Below are 27,104 nucleotides of genomic sequence, written 5' to 3'. Positions count from 1 at the left end.
GAATTTTCTCAGACACAGCCAAGTTAGCCGGTCTTGGGCGTGGACAGCAGGGTTTTTCTCCCTAGTGTATCTGGGTTTTTTTCCCTCCTGCAAGCAGGCAAACTGGCTCCATGAACAGCTACAGCCATTGAATATGTCAGGAGGCATAGGGCTAGTCACTTTATCCTCAGGATAGGTATGACTTAGAAGGACTTAAGATAGCTCTGTAACAAGCCAGTAGGCTTAACACATAGACAGGAAAAGAAGATTGCTCGTCTGGATTTTTGTTTAGATGACCTAAATTTCATTTTAGGTTGGCATAGGTCTAATTATTAGTCATGTTAGTATTTAACAGAATTTTTTGGTTTGGTGTCAATATGAATTCCTCTTCAATATAAATTATTTCTCTTCTTAACAATAGAAATATCTTGTTTGATTCAGTCAGACTTCAAAATGAGTCTCTCTCTCTCTACCTCCTCCTCCTCCCTGTTTTTAAATCCCCTTCTAATTGCATAAGTTCATAATTTTCTATTTGTTCATTTGTATTGTTTTATGCATCACTCTTCTATTGAAGTTCACTTTCCTTTGAAAATTTGTTCCATTATCAATTTCAAAATCTTAAGATTTAATTTTTATTTGCCATAACCAAAACTCATTAACCTCGTTTAAACAATTTGGTTATTTTGATATTTAATTAATGATACCAAGGCTATCTCTTTGTTTTAAAAGGTTGCTGTTTATTTTCTTTCAGAGCTTGATTACCTACAAAACAGAATTTTTTTTTCTTCATATTATGAAAGAAGAATCAAATTCTTTCAGTTATTAGCAGATATGTCGTGATTGCTTCAAGAACCTTGCCACCTCTGTGGCTTCCACAAAACTTGGATTTTTTTTGTTCTGCAATTAGGCCAACTGACTAGGAGAATGCATGTAATTGATAGACAAAAAAAAAACATTACAACCAGTAATTTAATATTGATTTCATAAGATTGTGCTGTACCTGCCCACATGGGTAGGTAAGCACAGTTTGTAACAGGCCATTGTATCATAGTATCCTAAATAAAGACTAGGCCTTTAGTTAATGAACCTTCCTTGTAAATATGTGTGAAGATTGCTGTATCTTCAGTTTCTGGTGCTCCATTCATTTTTTTTTTTTTTTAATTTGAAGTGGATCATGTTTATGCAGTTCACTTCATGGCTTTTCTTTCTTTTCATGCTATGAATATGTTTGAGATGACCAAGTCCACTTCATAATAATGCTTTGCATTACAGTGTTTTGGAACACGTTTCACAGTGAGATGTCTTCTAATTTTTGCTATATTTTTTTAAAATACTGACAACATTCCATGTACATTTTATGCAGTTCACTTTATGGCTTTCCTTTCTTTTCATGCCATGAGTATGTTTAAGATTACTTCGTAATAATGCTTTGAAACACATTTCACAGTGAGCTGTCTTTTAATTTTTGCTATATTTTTTAAAATACTGACAACATTGCATGTACATTTTATGCATATTGTAGGTTTAGCTACAATAAAGGGAAATTAGTGTTTATTTGGAAATAATTATTAGATACACTGCACATGAATAGACTCGTATAAAGGGAATAGAAGTAAAGTGAAGTCGGGCCAGAGAGGTTATTTTTTTAATTACACTAGATTATTTTAAAAAAAAACACATTTCCCTCCAAGATTATTGAAAAATCTAATTCTCAGGAGATATTTATCCTATTCCCAGTAATTGGGGATTTTAAAATTACAAATTTTTTTCCTGGAAATTCTCCGGAAGTCCTCCTACCTGTAGTATATCCATGCTCAGCATAATTATTATTATAACACAGGCATCTCCATGGGTTATAAATTAATGCAGCAGACTCACACTAACTATTATTCTCCATCATACTCAGAATATTCATAACTGCCTCTTGTCCATTCCAGTTATTCACCACTCTCCAAGCAACAGATCTGGTCTGCACTCTTACTAATCACACTGTTATATAACTTCAGTGTTGACTCCTTATTCTCTCCTTAGTCATCATGTGTTGAAAAATTTTCTTTTGTGTTAATCTAATAGAACCCCTTTAGTAACTTACATGTTTCTACCATCTCTCTTCTTTTCTGCCTATCAACTAAACTTTGCAATCCACACACTTTTAACCATGCTACTGGCCAAGACGTCTATAGACATCAAGATTATCATGGATGCAAAGCGTATGAGGATGCGTATTTGATCCATAATGGCCGGTAAGGTGGTTAATCTGTCTTCATGGATGACCATCTTAATCACTCTTATCTGGATCTTCTCCATCACCTCCTCATTCCCAAGGAATTCGATTGATCAAAAGATGAAGCCACATCATGTCATATTATACCATACCCTGTCTCTGCTTGTCAATGTATTCTTTAACATCCAGGTAATCCTTTGAGCTGTTTTGCTCCCTGTCTGCCATTATTCCAAAATTCTTAGCCAAATCTGGAGTCTAGTTCCATCAGTGTATACAGTGTGTAATCATGACTGCATTTTTTAAGGAAATTACGATGTCACTTAATATATTAATGAAAATTTTAATTGATACTTCCAATATTTTGGTAAAATCAAATTACCAACATCAGGGAACAAAATATATGTGCATGCAGGTACTACACTAAGTAATGAAGATGAAGCCTGTCAACTGAGAGTAAGCCTCAAGTCCAAAATTGGGCATCCTTGGCAGTTTGGCTTGAAGCGTGGAAGATGAGAGCCTTCCCAAATTTGGGGCAGTTTCATGCAACCAAATTTTTTGAGACTAGGATAGTTTCTTAAGCCGATGCAGATTTAAGGAAAAGTCTTTTGTATATATATTTGCTGTGATGGAGTAGAGTGACTTTCTTCCAGCTAATTTTATGGCTGTGTCCAAAGCATGGTCAGCAAGTCCTCATTGGCTGTAGTGATGGAAACAGATATGGTCCTTATGTTCAGCAATTCTGATGTCAGCTATCCTGTCTGTTTAGCCTTATTAGGATTTACAATTATAGGAGATCTGGTAAACACCTGGCAGGTCTAGTGACTGTAGTAGGTCTTTGGTGAAGTGGATGAAGGATGCTAATTTTTTATATCGTCTGCAAGTGGTTGAAAGGTTTTATTTTCTTAACCCGGCATTAGTAAAGTGGGGTGTCACAGACCCCAAAGATATAGAAATAACTGTGACACCCCATCTTACTAATGCCAGGTTAAGATTTTTGTTAGTTTTTCAGATGTGCCTTGGATATATGGAATAGTGATATCTTTGGTGTGGTATCCATTCTTGAGAGGACGGGGGGACAAGGGTGTGTAGGTTTGGGGTTTAATATTTTTTGGGTATGGTAGGAATTGTAGGCATTTACTAAGAAAGTTCAGTGGAGAGGGTGCTGTTATCTGAATTAATTAATTTAGCCCTATTATATAAAGTTTTAATAATTCCTTCCTGCTGGTTGGTGTGCATATGGGTTTTCCTTTGTGAACAGAGAATGCCAGGGATCCAAGCTGGCATGTAATTAAAGTGTCTGGGAAGAGGACACTGTTGTCATTTTCTTTTTCTAATGTGCACTGGGGCCTATGATGTTGATTGTTTAGATGTGTTAAAAATATGTTGAGCATCAGTTCACTTGGCCAAATGGGGAACACATCATCAATTAAATTTATTTTAGTTAATATATTAATCTACCAATTACCTATCCATTTCCTTAGCAAATACAGTTATGAATAGCCAATGTATAAGTCTTACCACCAGATAGTGTAATCTTTCATCACACAGTGCATAACCTTAAACTGACACCCATTATTTTTTGCTCACATAGCCAATTCACTTAAATCACCCTGCAGTATCTCTACATTACATTTATTAATTATTGTCCTCCCCAGTTTTGCACCATCAACAAAGAACTGGACACCTCCCTCAAATCATTGCTGCATATACTATAAAGAGACTGCACCAGTTGTGTTATTCCTGTGAATCTACTGCATCAGTGATGTTATTCCTCACCTTGTCTGTATATCCAGCTTTTTATAGTCAGTTGTGGAGAGTAAGATATAACAATATTTTATATTAATTTAATTTTGTTTAGTGACTGGTTAGAATGTTTCAGATTCATACTAGACAGTATGGGGGGGGGAGCATTGACTTCAAAATGAACATGTTGTGTTTATGTAAGAATGAAGCTCAAGTTTATAAAAAAAAAATTAAAAATATACAATAGATTCAATATTGTATATTAAACAGCTCTCTTTATTTCTCTCTGAGATCCAGCATTCATATTCTCTATAGAATTACAATTAGTAAATTCTAAACAGATTCAAAATAATCTCCCTCCAACTCCATACAATGTTTACATCTGTCATACAGGTTCGAAGCACTGTAGAAGTCCTGTGGTACCTCCTTCATTGTCTGGATCACACCATATTGGATGTCCTCAATGTTGCTGAAGCACTCACCTTTCAAGGCACACTTCATCTTTAGGAAGAGGAAAGTATGTGGGAGCCAAATCTGGCAAATGGGGAGGGGGATATTCAATCACACAGATCAACTTTAAAGCCAGAAACTACTTGACAGGCAGTGTGCATTGCCCTGCAACTGAAACCAGTTGTTGTGGAACAGTTCTTTCCTGACGCATTGCATGCAAGCATACAGAGACATTGCATTGCTCTTAAATAATACTGACCATTGACTGTTGTGCCCTCAGAAACAAATTCACCATGGATAATTCCAGCAGTGTCAAAAAAAACAAACAAACAGTGCCAGTTGTCTTATCGTGTTATTTTTGGAACCTAACTTTCTTCTGCCAGGGAGAAGATGTTCCATGGTAGTTCATGCTCTGGTGCTTTTTGAAATTTTGACAACATTCAACTTGGTGCTCTCTCTCTCTCTGTTCATGTGACACGTAGCACAAATCTTGAACAAATCTCCCTCTTGTGCAAATCTCTAAGTTTAATCTGACCATTTTCTTACCAACACCAAGCTGTACAGCAAGTAGTCTAGTCTCTATTCACGTGTCATGGGCAACAATTTCCCTAGCTTTCATTTTTATATTTCTCATATGTTTGTGAAAAAAAATGGCTGTCCATAGTGTGGTTCATCCTCAGGGACTCCTTCCCCTCTTTAAATGTTGAAACCAGCGCAACGCCTGTGCACGGCTCAGTCAGTCATCAGCATAAACTTTTTTTAGGTCTTGGTACACTTCTGTGGCAGTTTATCCTAATTTATGGAAATTTATCATAGCTCTTTACTCCATGACAAAACTTCTGACACGCTCCACTCACACACTCTTACTTCAATGGTTGCCATACAAAACCTGCTGCATCACCTGACTCGAAAGTTGCAATTACAACACACTCTAGTAGTCAAAACTGTGAACATGTTTGTTACTTTTATTCAATGGGCTGTCCTGCCTGCGTAGTTAGCCTAGTGATTTTGCGCTTCGCAACCATATGCTTGGGGAAGGAGTGTCCTGGGTTTGATTCCCTTCGCCGACATGAGGAGCTTAAGGATCTTCCTCAGCCATAGCCAAGTTAGCCGGTCTTGGGCATGGACAGCAGGGTCCCCCCCCCCCAGTTTATCTGGGGTTTTTCATCCTGCAAACAGGCAAACCGGCCCCGTGAACACACATGGATCTACAGCCATAAATACTTAACCAACTCACCCCAATAGGGATGGGGGAGAAAAGGGAGGAAACTCCATATGAATAAATAAATGGGCTGTCCTATAAAATCAATCTCATTACATAATGGGCACACTGTACTTTCTTATAATACCTAACTCTTAAATTATAATTAAATATAGAGGACAACTGACCTCAAAGAAACTGTCATTCTCTGATTCACAGTTAAATTCAATTCTCAGAGAGAGAATAAATATTATACAAAACAAGAACATGGCATTCAACTAAAAGTTCTGTAGTTTCTCATATCTATACAGGAACTTCTTGTTCTCTTTTTCTTCTATTTCCTTTTTTTTAGTTTCTGTTCAGTAATTCAGCCTATCTTATCTCTTAAATTCCTGCTATCACAATAAAAGAAGGCAAAGATCTCATTGACTAATATACATGTTTTTTCTTCTAGTAAACAAGTTTCCTTAAACGCATCTTTTCTTCATTTTGCTGAAGTGGGAATGAAGGTAATTGCTCTGGCAACAAGAGTATATGTAATTGAATAGTTCCAAAGCACTTCTATTCAAAAGAACTTAGTCAGATTTCATCTTGCTCCATGGAACATGTTCTACTTGCTTTTCATTAAGCACATAATTCTCACTAATATATGAAGGCTTGATACATTATACTGTCTTTAAATTATTAACGTCAGTAGTTTTTCTTCCCTTCCAACTCTCCTCTTCTTGCTTACTTGATGGCATTTTTGTTATCCAGCAACAGCTGTTATAAAACTCGCAACTAATGCTCATGTGGATTACTGAGATTCAAAGCGAAATTCAAGTGACAACATGGCTGCCATTACTAGTGTTTGCATGTTGTAATAATGTGTGGAATAAGAACACCAGTATAAACAGACATAACATTCTTGCAACATTATTTCTATGTAAATCTAAGGGTTATAACATATGATACGCAAGTTTACTAGTTAAATACATTTAAGTTTCCTTTGTATGGCTACCTCTTAACCACGTGGCAGTTTCAGTAATACTTTGTGTATAATTACATTAGAAACCCCTCCTGACGTGATCTCAAAGTCATGTGTGACTACTATAAGTGGGCACATTTATCCTCTGTATGTAATCAGTAAATGTTTGCTAGTAATGGAGAAACATGACAATGTAAGCCAGTTAGAACGTGGGCAAATAGTTGGGGCCCAGAGGGCGTGTGCCAGTATTTCAGAAACAGCCACTCTTGTTGATTGCTCCCATACTGCTGTATCAAGAGTGTACCAATACGGGATTAAACATGAACATACATCCAGCAGAAGGGCTCGCATTAGTCAGCCATGCATGGTTTATCCTAGAGGTGAGCGTGTACCATGTGCTGTACCTTGCTTTGCTTGGGATTCCACAGCCAGAGACCAACAAGGATATCCATGATGATGGCAAGCATTGCAAACAACACCTTACATGGGCCTAGGAACATTGTCAATGGACCCTCAGCAGGTAGAAGGTCATCTGGACCATTTCCTATTGCACCGTGCTGATTGCCGGATTCACATTTGGCATAAACAACACAAAGCCTTATTCCCCCTGCTTGCACAGTTGGGGTTCAATAGGCCAGTGGAGGTGGTGTTATGGTCTGAGGACCTTATTCCTGGCACAGCTTAGCGCCATTGGCTATCATCCCAAAAACATTGAATCGTGAATACTACAAGGACTTTAGCTGACCATCTCCATCCATATCTGCAGGAGATCTACCCTGACCACAGTGCTATCTTTCAACAGGAAGATGCACCTTGTCATCAGGCTCATACAACTACTGAGTGGTTGGAATTCACCACATTGCCTTGGCCTCCAAATTCCCCTGACTGTAACCCAATTGAGCATGTGTGGAGGTGTGAGAACTGATGATCGTCCATGGAATGAGCGTGAACTGATGGTGTTGATGCAGCAGACATGGATTGAGTTACACATGGAGGATGTTCAACATGACTGTAACCCAATTGAGCATGTGTGGAGGTGTGAGAACTGATGATCGTCCATGGAATGAGCGTGAACTGATGGTGTTGATGCAGCAGACATGGATTGAGTTACACATGGAGGATGTTCAACACCTTGTGGAATCTGCACAGAGTGGTGAACTAATGCGTTATTAGGTGGGTGTTCCTAATGCAAAGCTTTGTGTATATTAGCTTATCTCAAGTATTTTTATTTCTGTTTTATTTTTATTTTTTTGTTGTTGAGCGCATGCATAAGAGTTTGGTTAAACAACCTATAGTACATTAGTACCGTGTATCATTAGTGGGATAGGAAAGGAGAAACTTGTTTGCATTTGATTTAATAGCATGTATATTGTATTCCTTGAGGAACATCAGGAGGAAAACTGTTCCACCATACAACAGTAGCTGGGATGAAGGAGGAGGAAAAGAAACTAGTTTTGCATTTTGATTCTATTTCAGATGAACATTTGCTATCAAAATATTTATAGAATACACATATTGCAGAAACCAAACACTTGTGCAAAAGTCGGAGGAGTGAATTAGTAAGAGATGGGTTATTAATCAATCTAATTGCCCTTTTCTGTATTGAGTCAAGCATTTTGTGAGGGGGCTTGTAGGGCCTTCACTCCAAATGTGAGAGCAATATTCAATAGCTGGGCAGATTTGTGATTTGTATAAGCTTTACAGCTGTTCAGAGGTGAAGTAATGTCTTTAGCAAAAGAGAAATTCTAGTTTTTTAGAAGCTGAGGATGCATTGGTTTGTTTTTATGAGAAATAAGACAGAACTGGGTTTTATTAGCATTGAAATTGATGAGGTTATCTGAACCCCATCAGAGGACATCTTGGAAATCAGAATTGTGGGCAGTGGTGGTTGATGTTCTGTAGGTTGAGGTGAGTTGTGTCAAATGAAAGGGAGGAGTGCAATGGTCATCTTCAAAACTGTGTATTGGGTTGCAGATCAACTGAAATAGGTCATTGATATATAGCAGGAAGAGGGTTGGTGAGAGGATAAGAAACCATCTGCCGTCATACATAGTGTGCTTCCAGACAGAAAGCTGGCAATTCAACTGCAGAAGTCCTGAGACAGACCAGATGATGGAAGTTTGCTTAATAAGCCTTTGTGCCAAACATGGTCAAAAGCTCTGGAGATATCAAGTGCCATTTGAGATTCATCATATTTCTCCATGGCATTTGTCCAGGGAGCTGAGATAACAGAAATGCTACACTACGATACTACTGAACTTTGCAAAGTCATCTGACAGACTATCGCACAGAAAACTATTGCTTAAGTGGAAGCAAATGGGAATAAATGATACTGGTAGCATGGATAAGGGTGTCTTTCAGAAATTATATTGGAGAGTATAATCCAGGAGAATGACGGTGATTAAAGCATGCCTCAGGACTTCGTACCGAGCCAGTGCTGTTTAATTTGTATATTAATTATTGATATATTTTTTTGTATGAAGTTTTATTATACAAAAAAATCTCCTGGTCCTGATGGCATTTCTCCAATTGTCCATGACTGGACCCTACCCTTCACAGAACTGCTGTCCACTAGCATATCATATTCCTATTTGCCTATTCCTGAGTTCTACCTTTAACCAACTTTTCCATACCTTGACTTATCACTCTGTCCAACAGCAAGAGTTATCCTGTTTTTTTTTTTGGGGGGGGGGGTGTTCATTGTGACTGCACTTCTTGATATAGATTAATATGAAGAGAATTCAGTGTGATGCATCTCATTGAATGTGATCTGAAGCTGATAATTTTGTCGAAATGGATGATACATCAATGAAAGAACATAGCTCTTTAAAAGCATAGAGTCAAAACTATGGATATATGTGATTAAAAGAGCCAGTCTGGAAAATAGCTGGACTGGATTGCAAATGTGTTTTAAACACAAAAATTTTGTTTATATACGAAGAAAAATTGGAAATACTTAAATCACGTGATCAATAATCACTCAGTGGGAGGGATAGTCATCATCATAAATATAAATCACAAAGTAGCAGTATAGATTTCCAAGGGAAATTTTTAATACATACCTGAGGACTGTTGTATCAATATCTCATCGTATTCATTGCATAATACATGTAAACTTCATGAGATCTTCATATTTTTTGTGCTTAACTTCTGAATTTGTGATTTCAGAGGATTCCTATAGAAAACAAGTTGTCATTGATGGGGAAACTTGCCTTCTTGATATTTTAGATACTGCAGGACAGGAGGAATATAGGTAAGAACTGCTCAGCAAAAATCTTTTTCAAATAGTTAAGAGAAACAATTATAAATGATTTAAACATAATTTCTTTTATTTTTCTTTCAATAACTTTAAAGAGAAAAAAAAAACAATAAATGAAAAATTTTAATGTAAAAATTATTTTAAATACCATTTGATTATAGTAATAAGTTAATTCTTATGCAAACGTAAGTTTCTATGATTTAGTAGTTCTCTGAGAAATTCTCATCACTGAGACCACATTATTATGTAATTAAAGAGTTTAATAAAAAATAAGCAATTAAAACCCAACCAGTTACGTAAGTCGTAAAACTTATATCATTCATGGATACTAGTACCTAAAAGTTTTATGCAACAAAAGCTATTAACAATTAATTACATGTTAAATGTTTTTGATGTCTTCAGAACTGTAACATATAAGTGATAAACCAGAATACAAATGACAAATTGTTACTGGAGGCGTGTTGGAACATTGCTAGTTGTTGCTATCATGATCTGTGGTTTCATGCGTGTTATATCCTAGGTCTGTGGCAGTTAAATTTTTGATGAAAGCAGACCATACTTGATGTAAAATTAAGCCTTGATTTTTATTGCATTGTATAAAGATCCTAAGCATTTGCAAGGCTTGTTTAAATTTTCTTGTAAAACAGTTACGATCAATATATGACATTTTTGTTTGTTCCCAAAGTACTGGGCCAGTAGTGGTTGTGTGGAATGCCAGGCTGGATTTATGCTCTTCTTTTTTTTTTTTTCAGTGTCTTTTTGTGTTCAGAATCTCATAGACACCTGGTTTTTTCATGGGGGTGATGTTGGAGGCTTTGGTGGATATAGGAATCGATCTTTTTTTTTTTTTTTTTTTTTTTTGTAAAAATAAAAAAGCCACTTTTACATTGTACTTGTGGAGCAACGCAGTCACTTTGTCTGTTGACATTCTTGATGTAAGGGCAGCATGATTGCATTCTTGATATTTAAGTAAGGGAGTTGCAGGAGATGTGTCAAGAATTTTTCTGATAATCTTGAGTTCAAAACCATTAAGTACGAGGTTCTGTCTGAGGTAGTGCAATTCTTCATTCCTTTTAATTGACGTGCTTGATATATTGTATGCCCTGTCTCATAAAGTTTTAATTATGCCTGTTTTTTTGCAATGGATGATGGTGTGAAGCAGCATTTAAAAATCTTCCCATTGTGGTAGATTTTCTGTATATAGGGTAAAGGATAATCTTTTTTCCTCATTTTTTACTTCGACAAGAGATATCATGGAATGGTAATTTTTTTTTTTTTTGTGTGTGTGTGTATGTTCTTTCCTGACCAAAGGATGAGAATATCATCATTGTGTTTTTTTTTTTAATGCATTAGTTTCAAAATTTTCCATAAACAGGTTGGCTAAGGCTGGAGAAAGGGGGAAAACCTATTGCAAGTCTTTCTTTTTGTCTTAATATTTCTCTGGAAGTATGAAAAAAGTGTTTTCCATACAATGTTTGGATAGTACTAGTGTCCGGTGGGAAAAGATTTACAAGTAGATCCACTGTGTCATTTCTGGGTACATTTGAAGAACACTACATGGAAAACACTTTTTTTTTTTCATATTTCAAATATTGAGAATTTTCAAGACAAATATTGAGTACAAAAAAGAACTTGGCATGGGTTCCCCCCTATCTCCATCCTGTTTGTGGAAAATTTTGAAACTAATGCATTAAAAAAAAACTATCAGAAGAAACCAAAAATTTGGTTTCATTACAACAATGATATTTTCGTCATTTGGTCAGGAACAATGGATAATGAGCTGATTGCTTGCAAAGATTATATGACCAACTTGCATCCTAATATAAAATTCACTCTTGAACAAGAACAACACAAAAAAAAATAATAAATTGCCATTCCTTGATATCCTTGTCATAAATGATAAGGGAAAACAGTTAGCCTTTACCCTATATAGAAAACCTACCACAATGGTAGATTTTTAAATGCTGCTTTACACCACCATCCACTGCAAAAGATAGGTGTAATTAAAACTTTAGGAAACAGGGCATACAATATATCAAGCACATAAATTAAAAGGAATGAAGAACTGCACTACCTCAGACAGAATCTTGTACTTAATGGTTTTGAACCCAAGATGATCAGTAAAATTCTTAATACATCTTCCCTCAACTCCTTCACTTATGATTTCAAGAATGCAATCATATTGCCTTACATGAAGAATTTTACAGACGAAGTAGCTGCATTGCTCCAATAGTACAACGTAAAGTGGCTTTTTTTACCCTTACAAAAAATGTCAAGATTCATACATCCACCAAAGCCTCCACATCACCCCCATGAAAAAACCAGGTATCTGTGAGATTCATTCATTGTTCTTGTGGCATTTGTTATGTAGTAAGTTTTAAAAGAGGTATACCGTGAGTAGACATATCGATACAAAATAAATAACGGAAAAAACTCGCATAGAAAGATTATTTAATAGTATAATTTTCGCCTGTGTGTCACAAGCATCTTCAGTACATTAAGCTCAAAATTAGACACTAACTGACAATTCCAAAAAGTGCCACCTAAGTAGCTGGTGTAAGATAACTAAAAAAGGTCAATAACTTTCCTAAAAAAAAAAAAAAAAAAAATTAATACAATAAAAAGTTAGGAAAGATTAGCTGATTTGTAAACTACTATCTCCCATAAAGGGGATACACGTAAGCTGTCGGATCTGTTTAAGTTAGGAGAATGAAGTAGAGTTTCACATGTTTCTTTATAAAGGCGTTCCATGAGAAACTGACTTTTGTGAAGAACTCTTGTCTTTCTCCAATGAACTGTGTCTAGTGAAGATGGCATGTTCAGAAAGTCGAGACTTTTCAGGTTTAAAGTATTCAATATAAGATTGGTGTTCTTCTTCTAGCTGAATAGAGGCAGATCTTCCAGTTTGTCCGAAATAAGATAATCCACAAGAGCACGGAATCTGGTAGACACCTGGATGATTAAGATGTGGAAGCTTGTCCTTAGGAGAAGTGAGAAAGGTGGCGATTTTTCTAAATGGTCGAAAGGCAACAAAAATATTCAGTGGTTTTAAAACTTTTGCTATACGTTCACTGATGCCTTGTACATAAGGGATAGTAATGCGCGTTATTTCCTCTGTGTTTGAAGAGGAAGACGTTAAAACTACTCAAAGACATTGTAAACGTATTTGATTTTGTAATAAATTCTGGTTATTTTTCCTTTAAAAATAAGTTGTATCAACAAATTGAAGGAACAGCAATGGGTAATCCTCTTTCTCCTGCTATCTCCAATTTCTTTATGGAACATTTTGAACAACATATCTTTGACAACATTTCTCCCAGACCTACTCATTGGTTCAGATATGTTGATGACATTTTTGCTGTATGGAATGGCTCTTCTGATGAACTTCAACAATTTCTCACTAAGTTAAACACATTTCATCCTAGAATCAAGTTTACCCTAGAAGTAGAATCAAATAAGCAGTTAGCCTTTTTAGATCTTCTAATTCTTCGCCAACCAGATGGTAACCTACATTTCTCAGTTTATAGAAAGAATCATACAAGCCATTATATCCATGCAGAATCTCATCACCATCCCAGTCAAAAGGCAGGAACTATTAAAACACTGGTTCATCGGGCCCACTCCTTTTGTTCTACGGACGATCTTTTACAGAAAGAACTACAATACATAACTTCTTCCTTTCTATCTAATGGTTATAAGAATTGCTTCATTAAAAGAACTTTGAGTAGTTTTAATATGTCTTCCTCTTCAAACACAGAGGAAATAACGTGCATTACTATCCCTTATGTACAAGGCATCAGTGAACGTATAGCAAAAGTTTTAAAACCACTGAATATTTTTGTTGCCTTTCGACCGTTTAGAAAAATCTCCACCTTTCTCACTTCTCCTAAGGACAAGCTTCCACATCTTAATCATCCAGGTGTCTACCAGATTCCGTGCTCTTGTGGATTATCTTATTTCGGACAAACGGGAAGATCTGCCTCTATTCGGCTAGAAGAACACCAATCTTATATTGAATACTTTAAACCTGAAAAGTCTGGACTTTCTGAACATGCCATCTTCACTAGACACAGAGTTCATTGGAGAAAGACAAGAGTTCTTCACAAAAGTCAGTTTCTCATGGAATGCCTTTATAAAGAAACATGTGAAACTCTACTTCATTCTCCTAACTTAAACAGATCCAACGGCTTACGTCTATCCCCTTCATGGGAGATAGTACTTTACAAATCAGCTAATCTTTCCTAACTTTTTATTGTATTGATTTTTTTTTTTTTTTTTTTAAGGAAAGTTATTGACCTTTTTAGTTATCTTACACCAGCTACTTAGGTGGCGCTTTTTGGAATTGTCAGTTAGTGTTTAATTTTGAGCTTAATGTACTGAAGATGCCTGTGACACACAGGCAAAAATTATACTATTAAATCATCTTTCTACATGAGCTTTTTCCGTTATTTATTTTGTATCGATTTGTTATGTAGACCAGACAGGAAAGTCAGGAGAGATCTGCATGTCTGAACACTTAAAAGACATCAAAGGAGAGAGCATAAATCAGGCCTGGCATTCTGCACAACTATTGGCCATCAAGTACTTTGGCAACAAACAAAAATGTCATATATTGATCATAACTGTTTTACAAGAAAATTTAAAGAAGCTTTGCAAATGCTTAGGATCTCTATACAGTGCAATAAAAATGAAGGCTTAATTTTACATCAAGTATGGTCTGCTTTCATCAAAAATTTAACTGCCACAAACCTATAACACACGATACCACAGAATGTGACAGCAATAACTAGCAATGTTTAAACACACATACAGTGACGAATTTGCCATTTATATTCTGGTTTATCAATTATGTTATAGTTGTGAAGTTATCAAAAACATCTAATGTGTAATTAATTGTTAATAGGCTTTTGTTGTATAAAACGTTTAGTACCAGTACCCCTGGTGATGTAAGTCATACGACATAACGAAACTTGTTGGGTTTTAATTGCTTATTTTTTTATTAAACTCTTTAATTATATAATAATGTGGTCTCAATGCTTAAGAGAATTTATATATAATATAATATGTAAGGGGTGCTTAAGGGTCAAAGCTGTATAACTGAGAGGAGACCTCCACATAGCCTTTAAAGGAATGCGGAGAACCGACCAGGGCTTCTGACCTAATGTCCAATCCTCACCTTCTCGTGGTGCACCCTGTTGGGTATCTACTTTGATACTGAACGAACGAGGATGGGCTGGCAATTTGGGATTTAGCCGACCAAATTGTATTCTTATTGGTTAAACCAAAATAAAAAATGATGGTACAACATGACAAAATTTCATGCCGGCTGGGGCGTCGCCCGGTTAAACAAGGCCCCCGTTGTATTCGCCAGGGAACCAGGGCGAACAGCGAAAAGTCAGCTACTGGAACAAATCTGAAAACAAACCCCAACTCAACATCACCAGAGTTAAAGATCGGTACTATCAACATAAGAAGACTGAATGGCAAAGAAATGGAGCTAGCTGAGGAATTAGATAAGTACCAGATCGACATAATAGGGGTGACTGAAACAAAAAAGACCAAAACTGGTGAGATCTGTCTGAGCAATAAATACAAAATGTTATATTCAGGCAATAACAATCAAGGAAAAGAAGGAGTAGCCATAGTATTCAACACAAAATACGAGGCTAATCTTCTTGAATGGCAGTCAGTCTCAAGTAGAGTAATGTGGGCAAATATGAGAATGGGGAACTGGACAATGAGACTTATTTGTGCCTATGGTCCCACAGAAGGTTCTACTAAGGTAGAAGTGGAGGAATTTTTTGAGGCTTTAGAAAAAGCAACTGACACAATGAAAAAGGAAAAGTTGGTCCTTGTAGGGGATCTAAATAGCAGAGTAGGAAATGATTGTGAGACATACAAAAATATTTTGGGAAAATCTGGAGAAAAGAGCAAAGCTAATAATAATGGCAAATATCTGTTGGATTTCTGCTCAGGACATGGACTGGTTATTACTAACACCATGTTCCAACATAAAAATGTGCACAAATTCACATGGAGAGAAGAGGCTAGGAATAAGAAAAGTCTCATTGACTATGTTATTGTTGATAGTGATGTTTTCTCCCTGGTGCAGGACACCAGAGTGTACAGAGGATTTGAAATTGGAAGTGATCACTATTTAGTCTTGAGCAGGATAAAATTGAATTTCATATCGAAAAGAATAACATGTAAGAAAGTTTTAAAGCGAATAAAAGTTGAGCAGCTCTCAGATGTAAACTGTAGACTAAAATACAGAAATATTATTGAAAAGAAAATGAAAGAGTTTGAGAACAGGAATCAAACCTTGGAGATTCAGTGGCAAACTCTGAAGGAAACATTGATTGATTCTGCCAGAGAGGCATGTGGTGAGGTTGTGTGCAAAGATAAAAAAATCAGAACTCCCTGGTGGACACAGGAAGTTAAAGAGGCAGTGAAGGAAAAGAAGAAAGCATATCAAAAGTTCCTGGCAAATAAGTCAGCCTTTACTCTTACAGAATACAGAGACAAATGTAAGAAAGCTAAACAGTGTGTAAAACTAGCTAAACAAAAGTCATGGGAGGACTTTGGCAAGAATATAGAAAATAAATATCAAGAAGGTGGTAAAATATTCTGGAGGTTGTTGAAGAAGCTTAGGAATGGAGGAAAGAGTGATGTAAAAGGAATTAGAGATGATAAAGGTGAAATGAAAACAGGAGAAAAAGATATCCTTGAAGTATGGAGTAATTACTTTGAAAAACTGCTAAATTAAACAAGCAGTGATGACAGCACAGTGATAAAAAACACTGACCAGGCATGCAGTCAGGAATACATATCCATACTTGAAGTAGAAAAAGCCATCAAAGGCTTGAAATGTGGAAAGGCAGCAGGAGTAGATGATATTCGACCAGAAATGCTGAAGTATGGTGGTATAAGAGTCTTACAGTGGCTGCACTGCATAGTTCAGAAAGCCTGGACAGAGGGACGAATTCCCGATGATTGGAGTAGAGCTCTCATAGTACCCATATATAAAAAGGGAAATAAAACTGAATGTGAGAATTACAGAGGTATTTCCCTACTGAGTGTTCCTGGCAAGATCTATGCAAGTATACTTGAGAAACGGTTGAGAAGAATTGTGGAAGAAAAGCTTGGTGAAGAACAAGCTGGATTCAGGCCAAATAGAGGCTGTCAGGATCAGATCTTCACTTTACGACAAATAGTCGAGAAAGCATGGGAATATAACAAAGATCTGTATTTAAGTTTTGTCGATTTGGAAAAGGCATATGACAAGGTGCCAAGAGAGAAGCTATTCAATACGCTGCAGTTATATGGTGTCAATGGGGCATTATATCAAGCAATACTTAGTCTTTATTTGAGTTGTGAGTCAGCAGTTAGAATTGAAGGAAGTACAGGAAGATGGTTTAATGTTAAATCTGGTGTGAGACAAGGATGTACATTATCCCCTCTGTTATTCATTATCTATATGGATCACATTATGAAGGAATGTGGTATTAAACCTGATATCAAAATTGGAGATGTTAATGTCAGTTCTTTGCTTTATGCGGATGATGTTATATTTGTAAATAAATCCGCTACAAGTCTGCAAGATTCTCTGACCAAATTGAATAGCTGTTGTAATAGATATGGTATGAAGGTCAGCAATAAAAAGACAAAGACAATGAAAATAGGCAGAATCATTGAAAATGTCAACTGTGTTGTGAATGGAGAACCTGTGGAACAAGTAAAACATTTCAGCTACTTGGGCACAATTTTTACTGAAGATGGTAAACTAAATATAGAAATAGACAACAGAATCAGCAAAGCTGGTATCGTGGGAAGTCAATTGAATAAATTCATATGGAATAAGAAAGAAATTAGTCGGAACACTAAATTAGCTGTATACAAGACTGTGTTCAAACCAGTTTTAACTTATGGATCTGAAAGCTGGGTCAGAAGTAAAACACTTGGCCAAAGACTAGAGACCGCAGATATGAGAGTCCTGAGAAAGATTAGAGGCGTGAACAGATGGCATCAATGGCAATATCATATTAAAAATGAGGATATTAGGAAAGAACTTGACATTGTCAGCATCCAGGAATGCGTTAGCAGAGCTAATCTCAGATGGTATGGTCACTTAAATAGAATGGGAGAGGAAAGATTAGCAAAACAAGTGTTCTCTGCCAGGTTGGCAGGAAAACGACCCAGAGGAAGACCAAGATATACGTGGATTGATACGGTACAAAGTGCCTTAGATGATAGAAATATAAAATCTGATAATGTTGGAGTCTTGACAAGTAACAGACTGATTTGGAGGAAAATTGTAGATAGGAAGTTAGTAATGATGTAATTTTTTCATGTAGTACTGTCATATCCTGTACACCCCTTGAGGGTACATGGCAGGAATTTGATGATGATGATGATATAATATGTAATGTTTAATTTTATATAAATTAATATATAATTTTTTTCAATGTCTAGAACTGTTGTACAGACAACTCTTAGTAGTGGATAGTTTGCTTTAGTGAATTTTCTTCAGCATTGTGCCTGTGGAACTTAGATTTCAGACTTTTTGGTAGTTTGTTTATAGTTGAAGTTGACTGTTATTTTTAGATCAGTTAACAGGCAAAATTAATATCATGCTTCCTGGAGTTGTCTAGATTTTGAACTAAAAGTAATTTTATTTTGGATGAAAATGAATTGCATGCACATTAGAAAGGATCTGATATCTTGATATATGGATTATCCAGTTATTTACGACCATGTATATCTCTCAAATGCTGAAGTCTGCAGCCAGTTACCAGTGTAAACAATTGCATTGTAATTTTTTTTTTTTATTAATAATTTTTTATCTAGCTATACATCAGTTTTTCTGTTACTGGCTGACTGAAGTCTGTGTAGCCCATTAAGTATTGACAATTGACAATGTCACTGATTGGAAAGACCCAGGTTTGGATTCCACCTAGGACACAAAGATTCTTTATAAGAGTTTTTATCTGAGCTTCATCCCATAAACAGCTTTTCATCATTCTCAACAATTGGACCAGCTACGCATGATTTGCAGATATAACACACACAGGCCTTATAGCCATATTTGCTTCTACCATAATTCTGAACAGCCTTAGCCATTACTGGCTAGAGAGATTTTATTGAAATTTTGGTATTTCAAAACTTGCTGAATCATCTCAAAAAATTAGCTTATGCAGTGCTCTGTTGAAATTGATGACCTTGGAATAAAAAAAAAATGGGGAGGATACAAAACTTAAAAATATCTATTGCAGTAATTGCTCTCTGGCCAGATGGAATTTAATAACATGTAATTTAATATTATCTGCATGGTTCAATTTTGATTTCAGTTAGATCATTTTTATTGACATAATTTGGAACACTTCATACAACTAGCTAGATGAAATTTGGTGTTTAGGATCTTTTATCATCAAATTGCTGCCATGTACCCTCAAGGGGTGTACAGGATAGGATAGTACTACATGAAAAATTTACATCATTCCTAACTTCCTATCTACAATTTTCCTCCAAATCAGTCTGTTACTTGTCAAGACTCCAACATTATCAGATCTTTATTTCTATCGTCTAAGGCACTTTGTATTGTATCAATCCACCTATATCTCGGTCTTCCTCTGGGTCCTTTTCCTGCCAACCTGGCAGAGAACACTTGTTTTGCTAATCTTTCCTCTCCCATTCTGTTTAAGTGACCATACCACCTGAGATTAGCTCTGCTAACACATTCCTGGATGCTGACAATGTCAAGTTCTTTCCTAATATTCTCGTTTTTAATATGATATTGCCATTGATGCCATCTGTTCATTCCTCTAATCTTTCTCAGGACTCATATCTGAGATCTCTAGTCTTTGGTCAAGTGTTTTACTTCTGATCCAGCTCTCAGATCCATACGTTAAAACTGGTTTGAACACTGTCTTGTATACAGCTTATTTAGTGTTCCGACTAATTCCATATGAATTTATTCAATTGACTTCCTACAATATCAGCTTTGTTGATTCAGTTGTCTATTTCTATATTTAATTTACCATCTTCAGTAAAAATCGTGCCTAAGTAGCTGAAATGTTTTACTTGTTCCACAGGTTATCCATTCACAACACAGTTGACATTTTCAATGATTCTGCCTATTTTCATTGCTGATCTTCATACCATATCTATTATAACAGTTATTCAATTTAGTCAGAGAATATTGCAGACTTGTAGTGGATTTATTTAGAAGTATAACATCATCCACATAACGCAAAGAGCTGACATTAACATCTCCAATTTTGATATCATGTTTAATACCACTTTCCTTCATAATGTGATCCACATAGATAATGAATAACAGAGCGGATAATGTACATCCTTGTCTCACACCAGATTTAACATTAAACCATCTTCCTGTACTTCAGTTCTAAATGCCGACTTACAACTCAAATAAAGACTAAGTATTGCTTGATATAATGCCCCATTGACACCATATAACCGTAGTGTATTGAATAGCTTCTCTCTCTCTTGGAACTTTGCTATCACTGCTTCTTTCATTTAGCAATTTTTCGAAGTAATTACTCCATACTTCATGGATATTTTTTCCCCCTTTTTCATGTAACCTTTATCATCTCTAACTCAAAAAATGATGGTACAACATGAAAAAATTTCATGCCGGCTGGGGCGTTGCCCGGTTAAACAAGGCCCCCCCCCCGCTGTTTTCACCAGGGAACCAGGGCAAAAGTCAGCTACTGGAACAAATTTGAAAACACACCCCAATTCAACATCACCAGAGTTAAAGATCGGTACTATCAACATAAGCCAGAATGGCAAAGAAATGGAGCTAGCTGAGGAATTAGATAAGTACCAGATCGACATAATAGGGGTGACTGAAACAAAAAAGACAAAAACTGGTGATATCTTTCTGAGCAATAAATATAAAATGTTATATTCAGATAATGACAATCAAGGAAGGGAAGGAGTAACCATAGTATTCAACACAAAATACGAGGCTGATTTTCTTGAATGGAAGTCAGTCTCAAGTAGAGTAATGTGGGCAAATATGAGAATGGGGAACTGGACAATGAGACTATTTGTGCTGGTCCCACAGAAGGTTCTACTAAGGTAGAAGTGGAGGAATTTTTTGATGCTTTAGAAAAAGCAACTGACACAATGAAAAGGGAAAAGTTGGTCCTTGTTGGGGATCTAAATAGCAGAGTAGGAAATGATTGTGAGACATACAAAAATAATTTGAGAAAATTTGGAGAAAAGAGCAAAGCTAATAATAATGGCAATGTTGGATTTCTGCTCAAGACATGGACTGGTTATTACTAACACCATGTTCCAACATAAAAATGTGCACAAATTCACATGGAGAGTAGAGGCAAGGAACAAGAAAAGTTTCATTGAAAAGAATAACATGTAAGAATGTTTTAAAGTGAATAAAAATTGAGCAGCTCTCAGATGTGAACTGTAGACTAAAATACACAAGGATTATTGAAGAAAAAATGAAAGAGTTTGAGAACAGGAATCAAACCTTGGAGATTCAGTGGCAAGTCTTGAAGAAAGCCTGATTGATTCATAGCTAGAGAGGCATGTTATGAAGTTGTCTGCAAGGATAGAAAAATTAGAACTCCATGGTGGACACAGGAAGTTAAAGAGGCTGTGAAGGAAAAGAAGAAAGCATATCAAAAGTTCCTGGCAAACAAGTAGGCTTGTGCTCTTAGAGAATACAGAGACAAATGTAAGCATGCTAAACACTGTATAAAACTAGCTAAACAAAAGTCATGGGAGGACTTTGGTAAGAATATAGAAAATAAATATCAAGAAGGTGGCAAAATATTCTGGAGAATATTTTGTTCTTGAAGAAGTTGTTGAAGAAGCTTAGGAAGGGAGGAAAGAGTGCTGTAGGGGTTAGAGATGATAAAGGTGACATGAAAACGAGAGAAAAAGATATCCTTGAAGCATGGAGTAATTACTTTGAAAAACTGCTAAATGAAACAAGCACTGATGACAGCACAGTGGTAAAAAAACACTGACCAGGCATGCAGTCAGGAATACATATCCATGCTTGAAGTAGAAAAAGCCATCAAAGGCTTGAAATGTTGGAAGTGCTGCCTTCCAAAATTTCAAGCCTTTGTGCAGGAGTAGATGATATTCAACCAGAAATGCTTAAGTATGGTGGTATAAGAGTCTTACAGTGGCTGCACTGCATAGTTCAGAAAGCCTGGACAGAGAAACAAATTCCCGATGATTGGAGTAGAGCTCTCAAAGTACCCATATATAAAAAGGGAAATAAAACCGAATGTGAGAATTACAGAGGTATTTCCCTACTGGTGTTCCTTGCAAGATCTATGCAAGTATACTTGAGAAATGGGCGAGAAGGAAATTGTGGAAGGAAAGCTTAATGAAGAACAAGCTACATTCAGAGAATAAGAGGGAAATTCAGGAATAAGAGAGAAATCAGTCGGAACACTAAATTAGCTGTATACAAGACAGTGTTCAAACCAGTTTTAACTTATGGATCTGATAAAGATCATAGGCGTGAACAGATGGCATCATTGGCAATATCATATTAAAAACGAGGATATTAGGAAAGAACTTGACATTGTCAGCATCCAGGAATGCGTTAGCAGAGCTAATCTCAGGTGGTATATTCACTTAAACAGAATTGGCGAGGAAAGATTAGCAAAACAAGTGTTCTCTGCCAGGTTGGCAGCAAAACGACCCAGAGGAAGACCAAGATATAGCTGGATTGATACGGTACAAAGTGCCTTAGATGATAGAAGTATATGATCTGATAATGTTGGAGTCTTGACAAGTAACAGACTGATTTGGTGGAAAATTGTAGATAGGAAGTTAGTAATGATGTAATTTTTTTCATATAGTACTATCATATCCTGTACACCCCTTGAGGGTACATGGTAGGAATTTGATGATGATGAACAAATCTGCATCACACAAGAAAGCAGGGGGAAATAATCAAAACAGCAGGAAGAAAAAAAAAACTTATTTCAAAACTTTCGATGTGGCTAATGAAATGTACTTGAACAGCACAGTAAACATTTTTAATACTGTCTATTTCATAATTAAAAACACATGATTCAGTGATTTTAAAAATTTAATAGCTTTATGGAAAAAAATAATCTAGATTTGGGAGTTGCTTTATATTCAAGATTTATGGTTCCACTTGTCACAAAGCATGTCTCTACAGAAATAAAAAGAAATATTTTTGGAAAACTGTGATGAATACATTTTGTAAAATTTCAATTGTCGTTGAAGCTTCAACTATTTCACACAAGCATAACAATTTTTATTGATCTTGTCGAGTTAGAAAGAACATCAGAAATAATTTTTAATACTTTAATTTCGGTTCTCGAGAAACATGATTTTAATGAAAATCATTTACATTAAAATCTTATTGGATTTTGTGCAGATGGTGCCATTGTAATGTTAAGAAAAAAGTCTGGATTTTCAGCAAAAATTGAAGAAAAATTTCCATGCATTTGCTTTTGGCATTGTCTAGCTCATTGCATTCAGTTGTCTTGAGATAATGCAATCAAAGATGTCAAAGAAGTAAACCATTTGAGACATTTTCTTGATAAAATTTGTTTGTTATACTGCAAATAAACGTCAGAGAATTAAATAGTGTTGTTTCTAAGGAAGTTGGAACTGAAGTACTTAAAATCGGAAGAATATTTGGATGGGCATCCTTTAGTGCTAGGAAAGCAAAAGCAGTTTGGAAATCATATCATTCCTTGTATATTCACTTTAATCAAAATCATGAAGTTCGAATAGTTTAATATTTTAAAAATGAAAACTTTTTTTGAAAGCTTTAGCTTTAATAAACTACATCCTAGAAGAAATTTCTACACTTTGTACAGCCTTGCAAGAAAGAAATGTTTCTGTTATTAGAGCTGACAGATTAATAAGGTGGACAATAAATCTAATTGAGCATTTAAAATTAAATAAAGGAACAAATGAAAAAGAAACAGAAGATATTATTAAAATGAAAAAGTACAATATTCCATTTGAAGTTAATAGAAATAAATCATTAGTTGTATTTTTGAGAGAAAAATTTTTTGATTGTTTAGAAAAACATATGAGAATGCGGTTGTTGTTTGACAATAAAAATGAAAAGTATAATGATCCTTTGAATTATTTTAATTTATTAAATCCTAAAATTTGGCCAAATGAAATTTGTGAAGCACCATGGATTGAAGGTGAAAATAGATTAAAACAGTTAAATAAAATCATAAAATACATTGTTTCAGTAAACAACTTTGGAGATTTTGTTGATGGCAGAGATATAAAACATAAAAAGATTCCAAATAGTATTTTGAGAGCTAAAATAATTTAATGTAATTGCTGTTGATTCCGCAAAAGCTGAAAGAGGGTTCATTACAATGAATAACATTATTGATGTTAATTAAAAGAAATTCTGTACTAATAGAATTAATTTAATGGGAAAATCTATAGAAGATTTTGATGCTATTCTGCATATTAAATCCTGCTTGAAACAAGGACATCATCTAGCAAGTGATAAACAAGTAAAAGAAGTCCCTATTACACCTTGCCAAAACCAAAGGGTGATATGGAAATTGTTAGAGTACATTTATATACATGACATGTAAATAAATGTCTAAAATACTTTTTTTGAAATGTACCAGTTGTTGATTATTTCGAATATCACCTCTACTTATGTATATTTGCATACCAGTTTTTCTGAACCTTATTGGCTATTTTATTCAAATTTTCCATTTGGAATGCTTAGAAAAATGTATTAAAGCATACCAGTTTTTTTTTGTTTCAATCAGATCATTTGAGTGACACAAATGAGCAGTACTTGTCAGAGTTACATATTCAATAACCCTGCTCTGGCTGGATGGAATTTAATAAAATTTAGGAATTAGAATACATACAAGGAAACCATGTGGTTAATTATGCTTTAACTCTTTTAACTGCTGATTTTATATTCTACTGACATTGAAGGGTGATGTGGAAATTGTTAGAGTACATTTATATACATGACATGTAAATAAATGTCTAAAATACTTTTTTTGAAATGTACCAGTTGTTGATTATTTCGAATATCACCTCTACTTATGTACAGGGTGTTCGGGATAAATTTGACAGTTTCGTAAGGAAAAAGAAAATCTTCTTTGTATCTATTAAATTTAATGAATTGACAAAAAAACATTACAGGCAGAGTTAATTACAATACTATCAACAAGATTTACTCAAAATAACCACCATTAGCATCGATCACAGCTTCAATTCTGCTTCGGAACCTCGAACAAGCTGATGCTACAGTCTCCCTGGGAAGGGCCGCAAAAACTGTTTTAATTTTATCCATTAACTGGGCTTTTGTATTACTGGAAGTGCGATTGGTGTCTTTTTCAACTGCGCCCCATACAAAATAATCCATGGGGTTAAGGTCTGGGGAGTTTGGAGGCCAAACATTTGGACTGGTGAAGTCGTAGAAATTTTCAGACAACCATTTTTGACTTTTCCCAGAGGTGTGGCAAGGGGCCGAATCCTGCAGCCATACATACGGCCTACCATTGGCTACCCTTGTTATCCAGGGCTTGACTACAGTTAGCAACTCCACGAACAAAGCCCGAATTCCAATGCCAGGGTTCTTCAACACCTGTTCCTGCAGATTTGCGAGGAATTCTGCTGTACGAACGCAATCAGATCGTCTGCTAGGGATCTTTCTTCTTGCTACATCCTCGTAGTCACCATTGCAAGTCTCTAGTTCATGCCTGATTGTTTTTACTGTATTCAGGGAGCATTGGGCAGCAGTCGTAATATCCTTATTTTGATGGCGGGCACGAATCATCATGATACAAGTTATTCTCTTCCATGATTCAGGTGGGTTCCAGCTATCCATCCTTTCTGACATCTTGTATATGAATGAAGAAGGGTCCAAACTTTTAAATGAAGAGAAGTGTGTGTTAATACATGTAACTTACGGAAAAATATAATTAATTATAAATATGTCAAATTTATCCCGAACACCCTGTATGTATATATATATATATATATATATATATATATATATATATATATATATATATATATATATGCTGACGATCAAGTTATTTTTGTTGATAACGAAGACCAATTACAGAATAGTCTACACATATTGAACAAAATAATAGAACAACATGACATGAAAATCCCCCCCCCCCCCCCAAAAAAAAAAAAAAAACGAACTCGATAGCATTTCACTGTAAATAAATTCATCATCATGATGCGTATCAAGGATTTAGGCCTAGCATGGCCTATCCCTGCCTTAGAAGTCATCGTTTAAGAGGACGTCCTGGTTTTCTTTTTCCTAATGGCTTGTTTTGGTAATCTTTCTGTTTTCATTCTTTGAATGTGTTCCATCCATTTATGTTTATATTTTTTAATTTTTTCTATTACTGGTTCTTGGTTTAATTCTTTCATAATTTCTTCATTTCTTTTGTGATCAAATAAGGTATACTTTGCAGTTTTTCTCATAAACTTCATTTCTGCTGCTGTTAGTCTTTGTTTGTCTTTTTGTTTTATTGTTCAGATTTCGCTTCTATACATTAAGACTGGTAGGGCTAATGTATTGTATACTTTTAGTCTGGTTTGTTTTTGAACTAGGTTTGGTTTAAATATAGAGTTAATTACACCTGTTATTTTTAAATATTTTGCAATTTTTACGTTTATCTTTTTCATTTTCATATGTGATCATGCATGCCTCCTGGGTAGTTAAATGAATTCACCTGTTCTAAGAGCTTGTTATCTATTACTATTTTAGTTCTTGCTGAATCTTGTCTTTTAAAGGCCATAGTTTTTGATTTTTCTGTTGATATTATCATAACATAATCTTTGGCTATCTTATTTAGATCTAAAATAGCTTACTGTAAGTTATCTTCAGAATTTGTAATTATTATTTGGTCGTCGGCAAAGAGGGGAGTGTTTAAGTTTACTGTAGGAGAAAGTTTAATTCCTTGATGTAAATTTTTATTCCATTTTATTATTATTTCATTTAAGTAGATATTAAAAAGAGTTGCTGAGATGGAACATCCCTGTCAGACCTCTTGGTTAGTCTCTCTCGTATATGATAGCTCGTGATTTAATCTTATTTGTATTTGATTATTTTCATATATACTTGTGATAGCTTTTAGGATATTATTTGGCATTTGTTTTTCTTTTAATATGTTAATATGTTTCTTTTAACTTTGTCAAATGCTTTTTCAAAGTCGATAAATGCAATATGTGTTTCTAAATTGTATTCTCTTCTTTTCTCTATTATTAATTTTAGGCA

At 35.3% G+C, this 27,104-nt stretch overlaps 1 protein-coding gene across 1 annotated transcript in view; it reads left to right on the top strand.

Moving 5' to 3' along the window:
• Ras85D (GTPase ras-like protein 1) overlaps positions 1–27,104 on the top strand; it is a 163,067-nt gene that overhangs the window by 61,419 nt on the left and 74,544 nt on the right. Inside the window, exon 4 of the mRNA XM_090408576.1 lies at positions 9,733–9,817. Coding sequence (XP_090264702.1) covers positions 9,733–9,817 — 85 coding nt within the window. The remainder of the gene's footprint in view (positions 1–9,732; positions 9,818–27,104) is intronic.

The sequence above is a fragment of the Typopeltis vanoorti genome, chromosome 18 (assembly GCF_054136105.1).
Source record: "Typopeltis vanoorti isolate ZY-2024b chromosome 18, IOZ_Tvanoo_1.0, whole genome shotgun sequence".
Lineage (NCBI taxonomy): Eukaryota > Metazoa > Arthropoda > Arachnida > Uropygi > Thelyphonidae > Typopeltis > Typopeltis vanoorti.
Note: the sequence above shows the minus strand (reverse complement) of the source record. Positions and strands in the feature narration are given on the sequence as shown.